The sequence below is a fragment of the Sinocyclocheilus anshuiensis genome, unplaced genomic scaffold, assembly GCF_001515605.1.
Source record: "Sinocyclocheilus anshuiensis isolate Anshui unplaced genomic scaffold, SAMN03320099.WGS_v1.1 scaffold990, whole genome shotgun sequence".
NCBI classification, from domain to species: Eukaryota; Metazoa; Chordata; class Actinopteri; order Cypriniformes; family Cyprinidae; genus Sinocyclocheilus; species Sinocyclocheilus anshuiensis.
Window position 1 is genome coordinate 1,372,855 of NW_015539926.1, and position 18,321 is coordinate 1,391,175.

General features: G+C 38.1%; 2 protein-coding genes across 3 annotated transcripts in view; both read right to left on the minus strand.

Annotated features, from left to right (window-relative positions):
- LOC107686697 (histone-lysine N-methyltransferase EZH2) overlaps positions 1–12,571 on the minus strand; it is a 17,141-nt gene extending 4,570 nt beyond the window's left edge. Inside the window, exons 1-14 of one of the 2 annotated variants that reach the window (XM_016483792.1) lie at positions 12,182–12,571; positions 9,491–9,608; positions 9,145–9,273; positions 8,771–8,890; positions 8,579–8,699; positions 7,328–7,507; positions 6,846–6,948; positions 5,307–5,470; positions 5,114–5,211; positions 4,663–4,906; positions 3,007–3,176; positions 2,708–2,802; positions 2,512–2,552; positions 2,265–2,390 (exon numbers count right to left, since the gene is read on the minus strand). In XM_016483792.1, coding sequence (XP_016339278.1) covers positions 2,265–2,390; positions 2,512–2,552; positions 2,708–2,802; positions 3,007–3,176; positions 4,663–4,906; positions 5,114–5,211; positions 5,307–5,470; positions 6,846–6,948; positions 7,328–7,507; positions 8,579–8,699; positions 8,771–8,890; positions 9,145–9,273; positions 9,491–9,601 — 1,702 coding nt within the window. In that variant the 5' untranslated portion in view covers positions 9,602–9,608; positions 12,182–12,571. Of the gene's footprint in view, positions 1–2,264; positions 2,391–2,511; positions 2,553–2,707; positions 2,803–3,006; positions 3,177–4,662; positions 4,907–5,113; positions 5,212–5,306; positions 5,471–6,845; positions 6,949–7,327; positions 7,508–8,578; positions 8,700–8,770; positions 8,891–9,144; positions 9,274–9,484; positions 9,609–12,181 lie in introns of both variants that reach the window. The other variant, XM_016483791.1, reaches the window with a different exon arrangement.
- Positions 12,572–14,068: 1,497 nt separating this feature from the next.
- LOC107686698 (protein disulfide-isomerase A4-like) lies at positions 14,069–17,726 on the minus strand. The gene is made up of 10 exons (XM_016483793.1): positions 17,474–17,726; positions 17,048–17,222; positions 16,758–16,963; positions 16,478–16,616; positions 16,156–16,361; positions 15,919–16,077; positions 15,674–15,825; positions 15,264–15,420; positions 14,904–15,137; positions 14,069–14,698 (listed from the first exon to the last, which is right to left on the minus strand). Exons 1-10 carry the CDS (start codon positions 17,559–17,561, stop codon positions 14,283–14,285), a joined length of 1,932 nt encoding a protein of 643 aa, XP_016339279.1. The 5' UTR covers positions 17,562–17,726; the 3' UTR covers positions 14,069–14,282.
- Positions 17,727–18,321: the final 595 nt, after the last annotated feature.

The window sequence follows — 18,321 nt, forward strand, 5'->3', positions numbered from 1 at the left end:
TGTGTGGTTTGTTAGGATAGGACAATATTTGGCTGAGATACAACTATTTGAAAATCTGGAATCTGAGCAAAAAAAATCTAAATATTGAGAAAATCGCCTTTAAAGTTGTCCAAATGTTCTTAACGCATATTACTAATCAAAAATTAAGTTTTTATATATTTACAGTAGGAAATTTACAAAATATCTTCATGGAACATGATCTTAATATCCTAATTTTGACACATACAATGTATTTTTGGCTATTGCTACAAATATACCCCAGCAACTTAAGACTGGTTTTGTGGTCCAGGGTCACATATAATTCCTACTTGTTAATTCGTTCCTGCGACTTGTTAATTTGTGGCCATGGTCTATGTTTCCTTAATTGCTTTTCTAGATAACCCACGATTTAGCTAAAATGAGAGAATTAATTAATGAGTTGAGCTGCCCCCTAATAGTCGACTAATCATTAGTCGACCAAAACAGGCTTGGTCAACCAAAATTTTATTAGGTCGCAGAAGGAAAAATAAAAAACACAAAAACACAAAAAAATCCACAGGCGAAGTCACGCAGTCCGTGACTAACAGATCATTAACGGCTAGTCTATGGTAATACAGTACATCGGGCAGGACATCCAAACGCTCACCTATCATTCATCGACCTCAAATATGGCTTATCATCTGAAATATGCAAGTATTAGCAACTTTACATGGCCACTCAATCTAATGTTAACCTAAAGAAATGCGCGCTGTTCAAGTGTCTGTGTGGAGTATAGAAGCTGAACACTGAACATTTTTGGTCATACAGATAATACATCTTTCAAATCTGTAAAGACTCTACATTTATTTGTGTGCACTCACAATACCGCGCTTTTGTAAAATAATAAAAGCAAACGTGATGCACTTTCTGCCGTCTTGGTCTCTGTGATCTTGAGCATGAAACTCCGTGTATATCTTTGCCTTACAGACATTAAAAATACATCTATAGAGAGTGAAATGTCTACTTTCAAATGAACCAATTATTTGGTTAATATTATTAAAATCAAAATTAAAACAAACATTCTCAGATTATGTAATCCGAATGAAACATGCATACAGGCGCATCCACTACTGCGGAGATGACGAGTCACGTGTCGCCGGCTTCATCTCTTAAACCCAAAACCATCAAAGCACGAGTTTATCAAATTATTCAAATGTTAATGCAGCCTCCTTACTGTTTTTCCCTGACACATTCATAATCATTACTTCTGTCGGTGCGCTGTGGCAAGCTTTATGCGTGTACTTGAGCTCTTATTAGGCCATGTAGGCAATTAAAGGCTCATTATAATGATTTAAATGGTTTATTAATAAACGTGCGATTAGTGGACTAATGCTTTAAATGAACGACTACTGGTCCAGAAAAATCCTTAGCCGAGGGCAACCCTATTAATAGCCCGAATTCTTAATTCATAGCCACAAAATCTTTCATTTCGCCCCCATTGTTTACCACAGTGAGAGATGCGAAAACAGGGATTAAAAATGAATGACAAGAAAATAAACCTGTGAAATTAGCAGGTGAGACAGTGAAGATTTGGGAAAAGAAACAATATTATTAAATTCCTGGAAGTTCATGACCAACACGCAAAACAGAACAAAGCCGCGTATAGGCTCAAACAGCATGAATCCAAAAGCATGGTCATTGGTCACGATGTAACATTTGCCTGCTTACCAATTATTTCTCTTATAAACTAAGCTTTGTATCTCACTTGTGTCATAATACTAAAATTTTTCATGTGAGCAACAGTGTTTTGCCGTAGCACCTCCGGTGGAAGCGGTTCACTGACCGCGTGGCACAACCCCACACGCCATAGTCAGGTTTGGGATCATTTTATTTTAAATGCCGATGTCAATTGCAAACATTGTGATTGTGTTTTAAAATACAACAACGAGCACCAAGAAACCATTTTAAAAGGCACATTCGGTCTCTGTGACAGGATATGAAACAAAGTAAAACGACCCCAAACGTAACTACGGCGCACTCTCTTAATTTTATCAAATGATCATAATCACATCCATTCATTTTACAATCCTGCTACTAGCCTTTTATTTAAACTAAAACCCCCTTTCATTCGGGTGAGGAAACTGGCGTTTTAAGTGGACATCTTGTAATGCCGGTTACTATCTGCCACTGCAATAAACGCATTTTGCAGTATTAAGGTTAACGATTAATCTATTCATTGATCGTTAATTTAAATGACGATCGATCATGGGAATGATCGAAAATTGACATCCCTAATATACACTCACATTCCGAGCTACACTGGCAGAACTTCTCACAGAAGTTTTGGGCAGTGACACAAGGGCAAGAACTGTCACACGGCTGGCGCGGGTGGTCACATGGCTGGTAATTGTACACATGATTGGAGGAGCCATCTGCAAGCAGAAATTTCACATATAATGAACATTTATACTTGTATTTTACTCAACTTTCACAATAGTGAAATATATTTCTATCTAAACGTACGAGCTAGAATCTAACTTGAAAGACACAAACCTTTCTTTAGTTGAATTTTCCGACAATGAGTGGCCCACAATCTAGAAGAACCCAAGAAAGCACAACAGGGTAATACGTGATTAAAATGCACCAATCATAATAGTTTGATTATTTTAATTTAATATGATTAGATCAATGAAAGTGACAAAAAAGTAAAGGTAGCCAGACTCTTATAAATATCACTTTTAACACACACCTGTGTTTCCTTTTCTTCTTCCTTTGAGGAGTGTTTTCATCCACCGCAGGTGCACGTGCAATGATGCTAGATTCTTTTACCCTGAATTCATAAACCTGCCAAAGCCCAAAACAAGAAAAACTCCTAAAACATGTATCCATTTCAGTGTTTGTTTTATTGCTGTTTGTGGCAACTTGCAATTACCAGATCCTCAAAAATAATTCCACAGCAGTTATGCATAGTTGTCTAGCATTAAACTATTAATAAACACTGTAATATGTAATGTGATTGCATAAACCCATCTTCTCAGGTGTGTGTACCTGTCTGCAGGTCTTTGTGCCGATGAGTCTGGCGATAGCGCAGAAGTTGTCATAGTAAGTACCGATGAGCACTCTGAAGAGAGAGGCCTCAGCACCGCTCCAGTCCACATTCTCAGGAGGCTCTGAGCTCAACTTCAGCTTCACTGGAGTCTGACAGCGGGAGTTCGCCTCTGTACAAAAAAATAAATAAACAAATTAATTATTAAATGGAAATAAAATCTAAAACAGCAGGAAAACTGAAACAAGCAAATAAATTTTCATGACTCCAAAACACTAATAAACAATCAATTGTGACATTACTATATTACTTTTTTATTAATATGATTTTCATGGTTGACAGCACCCAATCAAATATTACACTTAGGACTGTCACGGTTATTACATTTGGCTGACGATTAATTGTCTACAAATAGTCACGGTTATTGCGATTAATTGTCTGTTTTAGGGCTTTGGCGATTATGACAATTATGCTGATTATCACGACTAATTGTGTGTTTTTTAATGGCTTTCATTATATAATTGTGATTAAATTAAGGGTTCATTAAATAATTATCATGTCATCTTTTAATCTTTTTTGAGTTATTATTTTGCAGTGTAAGATTACATAGAATACTCCAAATTCTAAGAATTGGCCAATACCGATCCAACACCAGCGCTATTTTTTTTTCTACAGCACTACAGAATATCAATACTGTGTTTGTGTAACTAATGGTCACTTTTTTAAACCCTTTGTTAAACACAATCCACTAAATACTCCCTTCCTCATTACGGAGAAACACTACATTTTAATAAAAATATATAAGCTATGGAATTAAACTAGCTGACTGTATAATTTAGCAGCAAAAACAATATCTTGGAAAAAAAATCTTTGGTGCACATAATACAATTTAAACATGTTTATTCTGTTAACTATTTGTATTCCTACAAAATACATTAACGAAAAATAAGATAGAAATCATGAGAAAAATAAAAGCTTCTAATAATCTTTCTGTGTGCAAAACTTTGATAATGTGAAATGCTTCAAACAGAGCAGCACAAAGCTCTTATGCACATCCAGGGTGCAGAATGGTGCACTTGAAGCAACATGGAGTCGCAGCGCTTATGCACATCTAGGGTGCAGAATGATGTGCTTGAAGCAACATAAGTCACAGTGTGCTGCACTCCACACGGTACAAACAACGAGAAGAGAAATGAGAGAGCAATGAACTCCAGCAAAATGTCATTTTATGCGAATCCCCAGACCTTTATCTACACAGCAAGTATTATAATGGGAATATATAATTTTGGAGAGAGTTCTACCGTGCTGACTGACATAACTGAACGTGACGTGCTGTTTGAATGCTGAGCGGAGAATGACTGACAGCTGCAGCAGAAGGAAGATCAATTTCTGTAAACTTAAATTTAACAATGTAAATACAATTCTGTTCCTCACATTAAGATATGGAATGGCTTCAGATGATATAGGCTATACAGCGCATGAAAAGCAAACTGGTGATCTTCTGTTTCTTTTGGTTTATGACTCCACCTTGTGCCGTATAAAAAGCACAATAATCTTTTATCGGTTAGATAAAATAATCGCGATTATACGGTTATTTAATTATCGCGACAGGCCTAATTACACTGATATGATATATTTTTATAGACCCTCAATCTCACCCGAGGAGCTGGTGGTCTCATCCTTTTTGTCATCATCATCTTTATCGTTGCAGTCTGTTCCATCTGCCCCTCCCTCTCGGTCACTGTCTGTGTCTTTAGTCTCATTGTTAACTGTTGGGGTGCTGGGTCTGCTGTTGCTGTTGCTGTTCGGGAGTCTTCCTCTGCGTCTGCCCATTATGCGCTTAGAAGGGGTCTTGGCACGCTCAGCAACCACACCTGCTGGGTATTCCCTAACCATGCCATCCTGAAGAGATACGTATGCCAGGGTTAATCAGAGTGAAAGTCAGAATTAAGCAGCACTTCAAATGTGTAAAACCTGTGATGCAAACACTTTCACACAGAAATCATAAATGCACTTGCAGTTTTGTGCCATCTCAAACCACACAAACATATCAAGCCTTCAGGATTAACAATATCTTTCATTTTAGAAGGAGTGGAGAAATGCACTTGCCTGAACCATATACATGTAACAATAAATGCCACATGGTTTGCTGTCCACCAGATTCTCCATATTTTTACGCTTGTATGTGTTTGGAGTTGCATGGAAAGCTGTAAATCAAAAGAGGAATGCATTTATAGAAATGCAATCTTAAATGGTTGGATATTATTGTTAAAGGACAGCATTTTGAGAAATAATTGCTTACGGTGAAGGAAACAGTCGTATTTGAAGCAACGCCTGCAGAAGAGTGTATGGAAGGAGTGCAGACTCTGCTCTCTTTGCACTGATTTAGCATTTGGTCCATCGATGTTGGGGGTGCATTCAGGAGGAAGAGCCCCTGGAAGCTGCTGCTCAGTGAGTTCTTTATATCTGCAAAAAGACAACATTTCTCAAAACATGATCACCACTAGGGCTGTGTATCACCAGCAAAGTCACGATACAGAGGCCACGATACGATACGTATCACGATACGGGACTGCACTGAATTTCACCTCAGAAGAATTTAGTAAAACAGCTGTTTATTAAACACGCCATACTATAGTGCCATTTCTAACTATTGGCAGAGCAGACAGTTGACCTCTGCATTATGAAGGGCCTCCATAACTGTACCACAGTACAATATAGGTAATGGCATATGTTTCATGTTTACATTGGGCACTCCCCACCAGGTACAATATTCTGATTTTTTTGCATCTTGTTTTTAAGCCCATAAATAATAATGTACCCCTTCTAATAAATTTATATTGTAATGTACTCATTCTAATATATTTTTAAAAATCACATTTACATTGCTGGTAGGTTATCATTGCACAAATTAGCACACTCTCTACGTCTAAAAAATAAAAATTTGAAGAGTTCTAAACTAATGCGCTGTCTTCTGTATCTAACGCACACACACGCCGGCTCAGACACTCACACAGATCACGTTGCGGCCGCACTCAGACATTCAGAAACAAACTTTTAGCACTGCCCCGCAATTTTATCAACTAAGTAGCTTAATCGCTCAAGAGCTACATTATCTTTCTCAACAAGGAGCTGGTAACATCATTGTTTCTAAAGGAATTAAAGCCACAGCTTCACTGTTAATAGAGAAACGTGGCAAAACGGTGGTAATTCATACATACACAGCCCCTCTCTCTCTCATAAATGAACATTTGATGAATTACACTTTTACGAGAATAGAATATTGAAGTGGAGATCGCTAAACTGCAAGCTAAAACTAAAACCAGTGTTTTCAGAAAGCAAGCGCATTATCCACAGTGGAGAGAGAGCGCGCGTGCACAGGGTTGCCAGGTTGACAAAGATAAGTAGCACATATAGCAGATATTTCTGTATTGCGCAAGTGTGAAGCTCTGTTTCGGGGATTACGTCTCTTTATATCAGGCAACCCAGATGTGTTCCTCTGCAGCCAGATTAAACCTTGTTATAGCCTATACATTATGCTCTATTCATTATTTTTTTAGAAACCTCGCACTTTTCTGCTCAATTTTAAACGTTGTTCTTGTATTCAAATTAAGTGCGGTTCACTGCTGCACACGTGCCACAATATCGATACAGGGCTAGCTGTATCGATACTCGTATCTTCAAATCTCTTTGACGATACATCGTCGTATCGATGTATCGAACACAGCACTAATCACCACCCATCAAATTTCAACGCAAATGGAAGCTTCACATTATTTTCCATTTAAGTTTATCAGAACCATTGAAAGTTCTTATTCAGGGGAGTTGATATCTAACATACTTTTCTTTGAGTTCTTCAGTTGAACCTTTATCAGGAAACATGGAAGAAATGGCTTCAAAGATTTTATCAGAGGGAAACTTCTTTGATCTGTCATTGTTGTGACCTGTTGCATACAATAAGAAAGCACAGAAATTGTAGAAGACAAAATAAGAGACTTTAAAACGCATACAGCATGTAATAAAATTATATTGTCTATTTCTATTGTCAGCACTAAAGGGCACGTGATTTGTTTGGAAAAAAAAATAACTATATTGCACTGGACAAGGAAAACATCTAATGTCCCAAAATACATATAAACACAACAGTCCTGACATATGTAACACTGTTGATGCACACTGCTGTAAATCTTTGGAATTTGGTTAAAGAAAAAAAAACAAAAAACAATAATCAAATGTAATATATTTTAACTGCTCACAATCTGTATCAAAACTAAATCCGTTTTTTACATACTTTACACTAAAAAATAATTTAATTTCTATTACTTTCAGAATTGAGCTGGTCCTTGTGAGAGTCTTCAGCGTCATCTTTTCCATCACAGAGGTCCATCTTCTCAAACTTGCAATCATGCTGATCCTCCTCTTCATCATCTTCCTCATTATCACTGTACTGATTGAGTGCGCACACTAGCTCCACAAAGATCTCATCATTTATGAAACCACACTCTACACACAAAACAAAACACAGGAAAATAAATCAATACCCTTTTCAAGAGAACCTGCAGTCTATAGGGCTTTTTGCAGCTGCGGATATGTTAGCTTAAATGTGAATCAATTCTTAAAGGGTTAGTTCACCCAAAAATGAAAATTAGCCCATAAATTACTCACCTTCAAGTCATCCTAGGTGTATATGACTTTCTTCTTTCAGACGAATCCAGTTGGAGTTATATAAAAAAATTGTCTTTGATCTTTCAAGCGGTTTAATGCCACTCAGCGGGTGTTGCATGCATCAGTCCAAAAGAAGTTAAAAAGCGCCCATCCATTAATAAAAAAAAGAAAGAAAGTGTCTCACACGGCTCCGGGGGGTGAACAAAGGCCTCCTGTAGCGAATCGATGCGTTTTTGTAAGAAAAATATCCATATTCAAAACGTAATAATCACTTTAATGTAGCTTGCGCCAACAGTCCTACACGGAAGCAGTTCCGCGTTCGTCACTTCTGAGCGGCGCATGCGCAAAGCCGACCTCATACGTCATCCGCCCGGAGCTGCCTCAGTGTACAACTGTTGGCACAAGCTACATTAAAGTGATTATTACGTTTTGAATATGGATATTTTTCTTACAAAAACGCATCGATTCGCTACAGGAGGCCTTTGTTCAGCCCCCAGAGCCGTGTGAGACACTTTTTTTATGGATAGGTGCTTTTTATTTAACTTCTTTTGGACTGATGCATGCAACACCCGCTGAGTGGCATTAAACAGCTTGAAAGACCAAAGACAATTTTTAATATAACTCCCGACTGGATTCGTCTGAAAGAAGAAAGTCATATACACCTAGGATAACTTGAGGGCGAGTAATTTATGGGCTAATTTTCATTTTTGGGTGAACTAAACCTTTAAAGAACCTTAAAAAAAAATTTTAAACATTTTAACTGTCATTATTTGTAATACCAAGCCTGTGTGCTCTTATATTCAGTAGAGTATGAAAAAGAATACATTTTAAATCGTCTCCCAATTTGTATTTCTTTAAAAGACCAACTAGATCAAATCTTATAAATCAGGGAAAAAATGAATTCCTGACCTCTATCTCCATGAACTTTTCCATCATAATTTTTAATAAGCTCTTCAATGAAGGTGCCATCTTGATCAAGGATTTCATCACCCATGTAAGGGATGTTGTGCAATACAGTCTCATCTTCAACCTAAAACAGAATACAAGATTAAAAGTGTGTTTTTTGACTTTTGCAAATATATATAAAAAATTTGGTTTTACCATGAAGTTTTGCTGGAGTGGAGACCAAGAGTACATGACAGGCACAGAGGCCACAGCATTCAGTGTTTTGAGAGGAATGACTTGTCTGGAGAACTCAGAGAAGCCACTGTCAACAGTGCACTGCAAAATATTTCAGTCATGTCAGATAGAAGTCTATAAACTAAGATATTTATAGGATACTGAGCATTTACTCTAAACGCCACAAGCACCAAAAACACTGCATTTAATAATAAAACACTAATACACATTTCCAAAAAGCAAACAGAAATGAGATAGAGATAAAGATAATCAATTAAACTGAGGAAAATTACAAAAGCATGGATGGCATTAAACATGCACTTTAGGAGAATCTGAATTAGGGGATTTGTTCTAACCTCTCTAGTCCCTCGCAAGGAGCTCACAGGTGTCATAATATGAACAGGCTGTATCCGTCTCAGTTTCCATTCCTGGTTCAATATATCTGTACACTCCAATATCTTCTGTCTGTTGGAGCTGAACATGCTCTGTACATTAAGAAAACACATTTCAACGTGAGACTATCCTATAGACAGGCAGACAACATGGTTATTCTCATGACTCTTTTTATAATTTGTGGAAACGTGTTATACATAACAGTGCATTTGCACTGTCCATATCACGTGACACCTAAAAGTCTGACCAACACCAAACTCTATACGAGCAGCTTAATGTCTGCTGTATTAGCCCATGGATCACCTTGACCTCGTCTGCCCTCCTGAAACGTTTGAGCTGCCGCAGTCGCATGTACTCAGACTTCACTCTCCGCTTCCAGCAAACAGGACCCTTCTCCGATTTCCTCCCAGTCAATACCATGGCTTCCCTATACACACACAGTATATGGCTTTAGTCTTCATTATAGACTATAGAAACATACAACATGGAGGTTAAGTGGTTTTGTTTTTCCTTTTGGATAAAACAGTTTTACCCAAAAACTATATTAGGGTTGTGCCGATAGTATCGTGTATCGACGATAGTCAGAGATATCGACAATAGCACGTCTTTGTCGATAGTCAAGACGATATCAGGCTCATAAATGTATTAAATTACTATTATTATTATTAGGCGGCCTATTATAATTCGGCTATTATTATCAAATTGCCCCGCTATTTCACTTCAGCACCGTCTGCTGATATAAGGTATTTCATTGCATTTTAACAAGTAATCTGAATGGCCTATATATGTGCAATATTTTAACCGAGCCCTGACTAACTGAGTTTAATGCCACAGTTATGTTAGAACGCATCTCATTCTTGTTTCTGTGGCGGTGTGTTGGGCTCGTCATGGGGCGCGCATGGGGCATCCCGAGCGCTGTATGACTGATGTATCCGTTCAATTTAACTTTACTCCAAATATATGAACTTACCTGTTTTAAATACTTTTATATTTAACGTGTTCATTTATGTCCAATATTTAGTGTTAAACTGTTGGTCTTTAAAATAAATCTACTTTTGATTTTCACCGGTGACTGATTTTGCAGACCTTTTAGACTGATAACTTCCGTGCTCTGATGCAGCAAACTTGTCACAGGACGTGTGGTCCTAATAGCGATGTATGACTGTTGTATTCGAATATATATGAAATAGCCGTTTTAAATATTTTTATATTTAACATGTTAGTTTATCAGTATGTTTGAAAGTATATTATTTCGATTATTGGTGCTTTCATAGGCTCTCTCTCGCGCGCCCGCACAGTTTAGAACACCACATAGTTATGAAATAGCCTATGATAAGTACAGTGTCTCTCTCTTTGCCCCCACCCACGCACACACGATAATATCGTGTATCGGCGATCTCACGGGCTGGCGATATGACGATTTGAAAAATGACCATATCGCCCAACACTAAACTATATATACACATGTACACCAGTTAAATCATACACAGTTTTCCTATGCATTAAGTGACTGATTAATTCTCTTGCCAGATGGCTTAAAAGTAATTACATGCAAGATCTACTTTTTAGGGTTTCTGCAGGTTTTATGAAGGTAAACTTGAGACTTTTTAAGACCTTTTCAAACCAAGTAAAGAACATGGAAGTACCATTTACTGTACCTACTGATTAAACTAACTGCAAAAAAAGTGATTCTTCCCGAGTATTTTTGTCTTATTTTTTAGTGCAGATTTCAAATGAAGATTTCTCAACAAATTCTTCCAAGCAGAAATTATATAGGCCTAAAATATGCTGAACCAAAACATGTAGAGTTATGTACTCTAACCATATATCAGTAGTATTATTTATTAGTGACTCCTAATTTAGTTCTCCTCATTTTAAACTTAACTGAAAAATTCCTGAGAGCCCCTTTAAGTCTTGTGAGCTATGAAAGAGCAACAATACTTTCCTCTGGGAACCACTAGAGTGTAAAAACCAACTCAATTGCTGTAGAGTTTAACTAACATGCTGCGACTACGTAGGCTGAATATGTAACCGAGTAGCTGAGACAGTGCGAGACAGTGACAAAGTGTCACTTGTAAGTTCACAGGTTTCCCCTCCTACAAGTTCTCCCAGTCATCTCAGCAACACCACAAACTCACATACTCAATCTAAATGTAGTAACATGAGAAAAATGAAAAATTAAGAGGCAGAGGAAAATTAATGTCCCCTTGTTATCCACGAATAAACTGCAATTGGGTGTAGTTCTGCAATTGCATTAGGTACACTTTTATTCCCAAATCTGGGATTTATGTTATCCGTGGTGTAGATGTGACAGGTGTATGAGCTCATTGGCGCCCCTGCTGGACTAACACACACATTGAAGCGACGTCTAACTGAAAACTAAAACAAAACCTTATAACATTTTTACTCGTGTTTACTCGCACAACTTCACAAAATCAGCAAGTCTTGTAATGACAATTAAGAAACAAACACTGAAGAACTAACAAAAGGCTGACAACTTAGATGCTAAAAAGATTCAACCAAAAATGAAAACTTATCATTTACTCAATCTCATGGTTCTCTAAACCTGACTTTTTTCTTCTGACACATAGAGAGATGTTAAGCAGAATGTCAGTCACTGTTCACTTGCAATGCATCTATTTTCTAATACAATGAAAGTGAATGATGACTGAGACAGTTATTTCTTTCATCCCCTTTGTTTCCTTTCACGGAAGAAAGTAAGTCATAGAGGTCTGGAACAACGTGAGGGCTTGTAAATGACAGATTTATCGTTTTTTGTTGAATTATCCTTTAAACTTCGTTATGGTTTAACGGTAGGGTAGAACATAATCCATGCGACTAGTAAACTGTATATAATCTAACATGACTGCTGTCTTTGAAGTGTTTCAATTTAAAGTTAGTCGCTAACTGGTTAGCTGGGCTGTCTTAACCAGAAAGTAAATGTGGTTTCACTAAAACACTCAGACAACTGTCTCTTTAGTGTCTTCTTCTAGTGCCTACCTGAAGGAGGAGACCTGTCCACATCCAAACAAACGACTTTTCTGTCAGTCTGTCAGCGCCGTCCCTAAGTGAAGATGATCGGTTAAGTGAGCTAGCTAACTCAGCTAGCTCGCTGTAGCGGGTCCTTTCACCTCCGCGCGTCCGCGCTACCAATACCGGCGAGCCTCGATTAACAAAAGACAGGCGCTTAATTCGTCTTTAGTTCTACAAGTATCTGTTTGGCCAGCCGTCTTTCTCTCTCTTAACTGCGGCAGACTGTAAGCGAATTGAAATACATTTGAAATGTATGTAAATGTGTAATATTTCCGTTTCTGTAAGTATTCAAACCCGCTCAGTCTGTCGCTTATACTCAGAATTCGCCGCCCACCTCGCGCACTGCAGAATCAACGAGCGCCAAACAGATCAGCCAATCAGAACAAGCCATGTTCGAGCTGCTCAATGTTGCGATTTTTGATTGGATAGATCCTATCGAGGACTGGGCGAATCGGATGCGTGACTGCAGTGGGGGACATGTGAAGAAGTTCTCTTTGTTCTTGATTTTGAACGAATACAGTTTTGCAAAACTGTAAAACCGGCGCGCAGTATGCTATTAGTAGTCTTTGGGTTTCTATCATTGCCGTGAATTATGTCAGCGAAGAACAGCAGCTGTGAATGTGTTGGCGATACAGTATAATGCAAGATTTAAGCTCTTGTTAGTTTCTTTTAGTACAGACAGAAGGAAAAACATGCTGCAGTTGTGGTAACGTAATTACTGGGGGAAAAAAAAACAGTTCCACACGGCCAGTAAGTCGATACAGTCAACATGTCATTCTGCTTTCTCATTGAACTGAGGGACTGTTTGGACTGGACTTGGGTCACCCGGTTCATTAAGTACCACACACTTAATGCCATCTGCGTACAGTAGTGGTGGGCAATCCGAATCATTTCCGCGAGTCGGTTCTTTCGAAGAGTTCGAAAAATGATTCAGAGACTCCTACGTTATCACGTCCCCGACCTCACAGCGTGGCAGTTTTATCTAAAACGTCCCAAAAATCCATAAATAGTCACATATTGCTGCTTTAAAAGTTAACGTTCAAATAAAACGCTATAAATCTATTTTTTTCTTCATGTATGTATTGATAAATCCGTCACGTATTTCCCGCACGTTTTACAGTTAAATTAAACGTACACTATTTTAGCCTCATTTTTGAAATAATCGGATCAATCTAAAAGTACTCTCAGCTTATCGATTTTAGGCTCATTATTAGTTCTCCGTTTGGAAGTTATTGGCTCGGACGGATTCAATCCGAATCGTGAACGATTCAGTGAAGTCAACACTATTCAGTGAAGTCTAAACACTATTCAGATTTTTTTCAGGTTTTCTTTGAAAAATTATTGCAATGCATTTTAAAAATCTGTAATAAAGGTTGATTTAAAGCCAATTTAAAATAGATGTGATTTAATTTAAATTTAACTTGATTTAAAGTAGATGTGATTTTAAGCCAAGCTGCCTGTTCAGTCCCGACATACTATTTCAGGGTCCAAATCTCTACTCCATTTGAAGTGAGAATACAAATTTAACAGTTGCTTATGAGCATTATTAATTTACAGGATACCTTTTAGCTAAGCTTTTAAAAACTCACAATGTACACTACAGTCTCCAGGCTCACGGTGTCCCGAACACCAATATTTTAACAATTCTTAAAGTATGAATAACTGTCTGGCCAACTGAGATGAGATAAAGGTCAGGATTGTTATGTTTTAGTAGTACTACAGCACACCGCGAGTTTATATATCAGAACTGTTTTTGGTTTGTTTTTGGGTTCTGGAGGAGAGTTTAGACCTGAAAACTGTGATGTATAATGGAAGTAAACAGGAACTTATTTATGACAACCACTCCATTTGTGTTTTTCATTCTTTTATTTAAAAGACTTGGGAGAAATAAACCTAATAAACAGTGCTTGGTTTGGAATGAAAATACTGAATGTTTTGGTCGCAGAAACAAAAGAAAATACAAAAACAAATCAAAACATTCTCTTATCTGAAGGTCACCAAGCCCTCCAGAATATTTCCATTCTCAGGGAACTGCATTTATATAAAGTTCATGGTTTTTCTCAATCTCTTAGAGCTCATCTTTTTGCTGTGATAATTTTGTGGCATGTTTTTCCACAAATTTGCTTAATTCCTCCACATCCCTTTTGCCGCCTTCAAATTTGACTGGGTTCTGCTTGTTGCTGCTGGGAGCAAAGTAGATTGTAGGGAAACCTTCTACTTTATAACTGTCATGAGGCACATCATTAGCAGAGGCATCCATCTTGGCAATGACGAGATTCTTCTCATTCTTGTATTTCTTTCCAAGAGCTGTATAATCTGGCTCCAGCTTTTTACAGTGGCCACACCATGGTGCATAAAACTCGATAAGGACATCTTTCTTTGTATCCATCACAATGTCATCAAAAGTCTTGCCCACCACAACCTTCACTGGTCCTTTGTTGCTCTTGGGAATAGGCTGAGACTTTACAATAGGTTTCAGCTTTCCTGTCAGATAAGAAAAGGATGTAATCACTGATTTTAATGTAGTGACAAAAGCAGTGCTCTCTCTAAGCATTTGCATTCTTAGAAGAACATTTACCGCACTGGCTTAAACTCATTGTAACAATCACTTCTGATTAAGAAGTATTAAGAGAAATCATGTACATTTTCATAAAGAATATGTAACGTGCATAACACACCAATACCTTACCTTTTTTGAAGGCCATGACAAAGCTTCGGAACACATCCGAGTCAAATTCCTCTGGCTCCATGGCATATTTTTTCCCTTCCTCACCGAGAATGCCAACATTCACCTCCTCCCCGCTTTCACTGAGTCCAAGACTCTTCAATTCATCAGCATAGTCTTCCTCATCCGCGATAGCAAATGTGTACTCTGGGAAGTCCTTTGCTACTTCAAGCACTTTGCTCCTCCAAAACTGTGTGGCTGGGTGGAAATGATAACAAATCGTGTCAGTAGTGAACAAAAGCATTTGCATCGTGAGCTACAGGCATAATCTTAATTCCTTTTAGAGTTTCAAAGCGCTGCAACAGCCACGGCTTAGACACATACCAACTCTGTAATCAAAACTGAAGTCTACTCCGTAATAAACAACCACAAGAGGTCGTGTGGTGTATCTCTTTACATCGTTGCTCTGCTTTCTGTGCCCAACCAAAGGTAGAATGTGTTTCTTGAAAAATTCCTGAACTTCTGAAGCAGGTGTGGAGTCCTTTAGAAAAAAAAAAACAAAGAAAATTGTTCAGTTTCAAAGGTGACTAAAGGTTTGTTCACAAAAATGAAGAGTTATCTAAACTATGTTAAACTACTATGTGAGCAGTGCTTCATACCACTTCACTATTGACATTGGACCTTTTTTGACCGCAAAAGTTTGCCAAAATTTATCTGATGTTACCACACCTTAACAACAGTGTCATGCTTGGTTTGCAAAGATCTCACAAAAACAATAAAGATTCAGAACTTACTTTAATTGTTAGTGAATGAGATGCTGGCTCATATTTAGACCTAAACTTCTCTGGCTGGAGCATGACTGCTTGTCCAGGTGAAGCCTTGAGGAATTTTGCGACTTCATTATTGAACGTATGCATAAATCTGTAGTCTTCTCTTAGAGAATTACCTGCAGGAAAAGAGAACAAGTTGTTAGATAAATAAAATTAAAAGTTCAGATCTAATGCATTTGAGAAGGACTTCCAGACAGCATAATACACACATGCTTCTTGATATATCTCATATGCTGCATCTTCTTCACTGGAGAAAACACCTACAATCACAGAATCATCACCATCTCTGACGAGCTCCTGAACCTGTTTTAGAGTCTGCACCTGCTTTGATGGAGGACCAGCCTGGTCTGACATGTAATCAACAATACCTAGAGGAAAAAGAATGAAGAGATTGTAATTACGCCTCCAAATCAATCAGTCGCCAAGACAATGGGTGATGGACCTACCAAACTTTTCACGTGGTCCATTGTAGTCGAAAGCCTTGCCCTTTCTGAAGATTTTAAGAGTTGGGTAACCAGAAACACCAAACCGCGTTGTTAAATCACTCTCTGCAGTGGCATCAACTTTAGCCAGTGGAATTGGAGGTGTGCGATTGCGGAGCTCTTTAGCAGCCTTCTCATACTCAGGTGCAAGACTCTTACAGTGGCCACACCTGTTTGAATTAAAACACATGACTCTCAAAAAGATACACTGATGCTTCAGAAAGAATGCAAAGATGTAACATCATGAGTTAATAAGTAAGCTGCACAGGAATCTAAATATACAAACCAGGGTGCATAGAACTCCACCAGAATGATGTCTGCATTGTTCACCACATCATCAAAATTATCCTTAGTCAAGACTAGGGTGGCCTCCGGAGGAGGTTTCCAGTCTGGTTGGGCAACTTCTTTAACCCGTTCCACAATGGCTGAAAAAAATTAAAGTTAAAACCATGCTTGATTGACAACGTACCCGGAAGGAAACTCATGAGCACTTGTCAAATTCACAGCAATCTGATGGAAGGAAAAAAAATTATAAGGGCATTTAAATTAATTTTAAGTGAACTCACCACGCTCACTTCGATCCCCCTCATAGTCCACCGGCTCCCCCTTTTTAAGTATTTTGATGGTGGGATATCCAGAAACTTCAAATCTACTTCCCAGTGCATTAGCCTTAGTGGCATCAACCTTTGCCACAGGAATCGGTGGGTCATTCTCCTTTAGCGTCTGAGCGATCTTCTCATACTCAGGAGCAAACTGTTTGCAGTGGCCACACCTGAAAACGTGTAATATTTGCATGAGCAAGATCTCTGACAATCAATGACGTGTCTCCTACGGATGTAGAGCAAAGAAGCCTTACCATGGTGCGTAGAACTCCACCAGTACTGTGTCTTTGCCCTCTATGAAGGTATCAAAGTTTTCATCTGTCAGGACCAGTACCCCATTCTCCTCCTTTACTTCAGTGTCATCTGCATCATCATCATCATCATCATCCTCATCATCATCATCTTCCTCTCCAATATCTTCTGCTGAATCTAAAATGTTATGGTTAACAAATATGAAATGCATCAAGCTAAATCAGCTCCTGTTTTCTTGATACTTGTTTTATATTAATAGGTCTTTGTTGTAGTGCAACAAAAACATCTCTATGGTCTCTACAACACAGTCTAACATGCAGTGTTGCCATAAACAAGAATGCATCAAGCTAGCTAGCAATGCAACGGGTCTGAATATCCCAAAACAAACAAGCATGTTAGATATCAACAACCTGCAATAGATATCTTACCATCTTTGGCATCTTCTTCGCATCGGCTTGGCAATATGAAGTGTGTCACTCCAAGCAGCACAATCAATAGAAGGGTTATCTTCTTCATGATCTGTAATATTCACGCCTCCTTTAGTTAGCTTAATGGATTAAACCGAGACGCATACACTGCTACCGATAATCAAAGTAATAAATACTGTGATAGTTATAACGTTTGCATTAAATGCTTTGGCTCAGCTCATTACACGTCACGCATTTTTCTCTAAATGCTTTTTTCTTACTTCGCCTCCCAATCCCCACTCCTTTACTTGAACTTGACTGACTTGCCACGCTCTGATTGGCTGGTAGAGCAAGGACTCGGCCAATCATCGGTCGCCACTCAAGTCCGCAGTTCATGCACGTTCAAAACCGCAATTGGGTGGTCTGTCGTGGGCTGCAAGCTGATTGGTCGATTAGTGAAAGAGATAAGACGAGTCTGACGAGATACAGGAAGTGTAACTAGGAGCAAGTTATTTCTTTTACGATTGAAGTTTTTTAGTTGTTAATAGGTTAAGATATGAAATTCACACGTACCTGCATTATGACAGCATGGGTGAAGTAACATAGTAAATGAGAAAAAGCTGTAGATATATAAAAGTCTTATTTATTAAAATTGGTTTTTGGCAAAGGAATGTTTAATTTTTAATTGCAAAATAACAGAAGGGGCCACCTTCATACATTTTCACACAAACGCAAATAATACCCCAAATGTCAATTTTGAAATTGCTATATTTAAAAAAAAACAGTCCAATTTGTCAAGCATGTTAAGACATGTCCTCTTAATATTTTAGCAACTTCATGCAAATCAAATATCACTTTTGAGGTATTTA

What these genes read in the sequence shown, in the direction of transcription:
- LOC107686698 (XM_016483793.1), bottom strand. Translation starts at nt 17,561, where the DNA reads ATGAAGAAGATAACCCTTCTATTGATTGTGCTGCTTGGAGTGACACAC. An exon ending in GTGGAGTTCTATGCACCCTG is followed by an intron (nt 16,362 to 16,477) that starts GTTTGTATATTT and finishes TAATTCAAACAG; the next exon opens with GTGTGGCCACTGTAAGAGTC. An exon ending in TGGACCACGTGAAAAGTTTG is followed by an intron (nt 16,078 to 16,155) that starts GTAGGTCCATCA and finishes TTTTTCCTCTAG; the next exon opens with GTATTGTTGATTACATGTCA.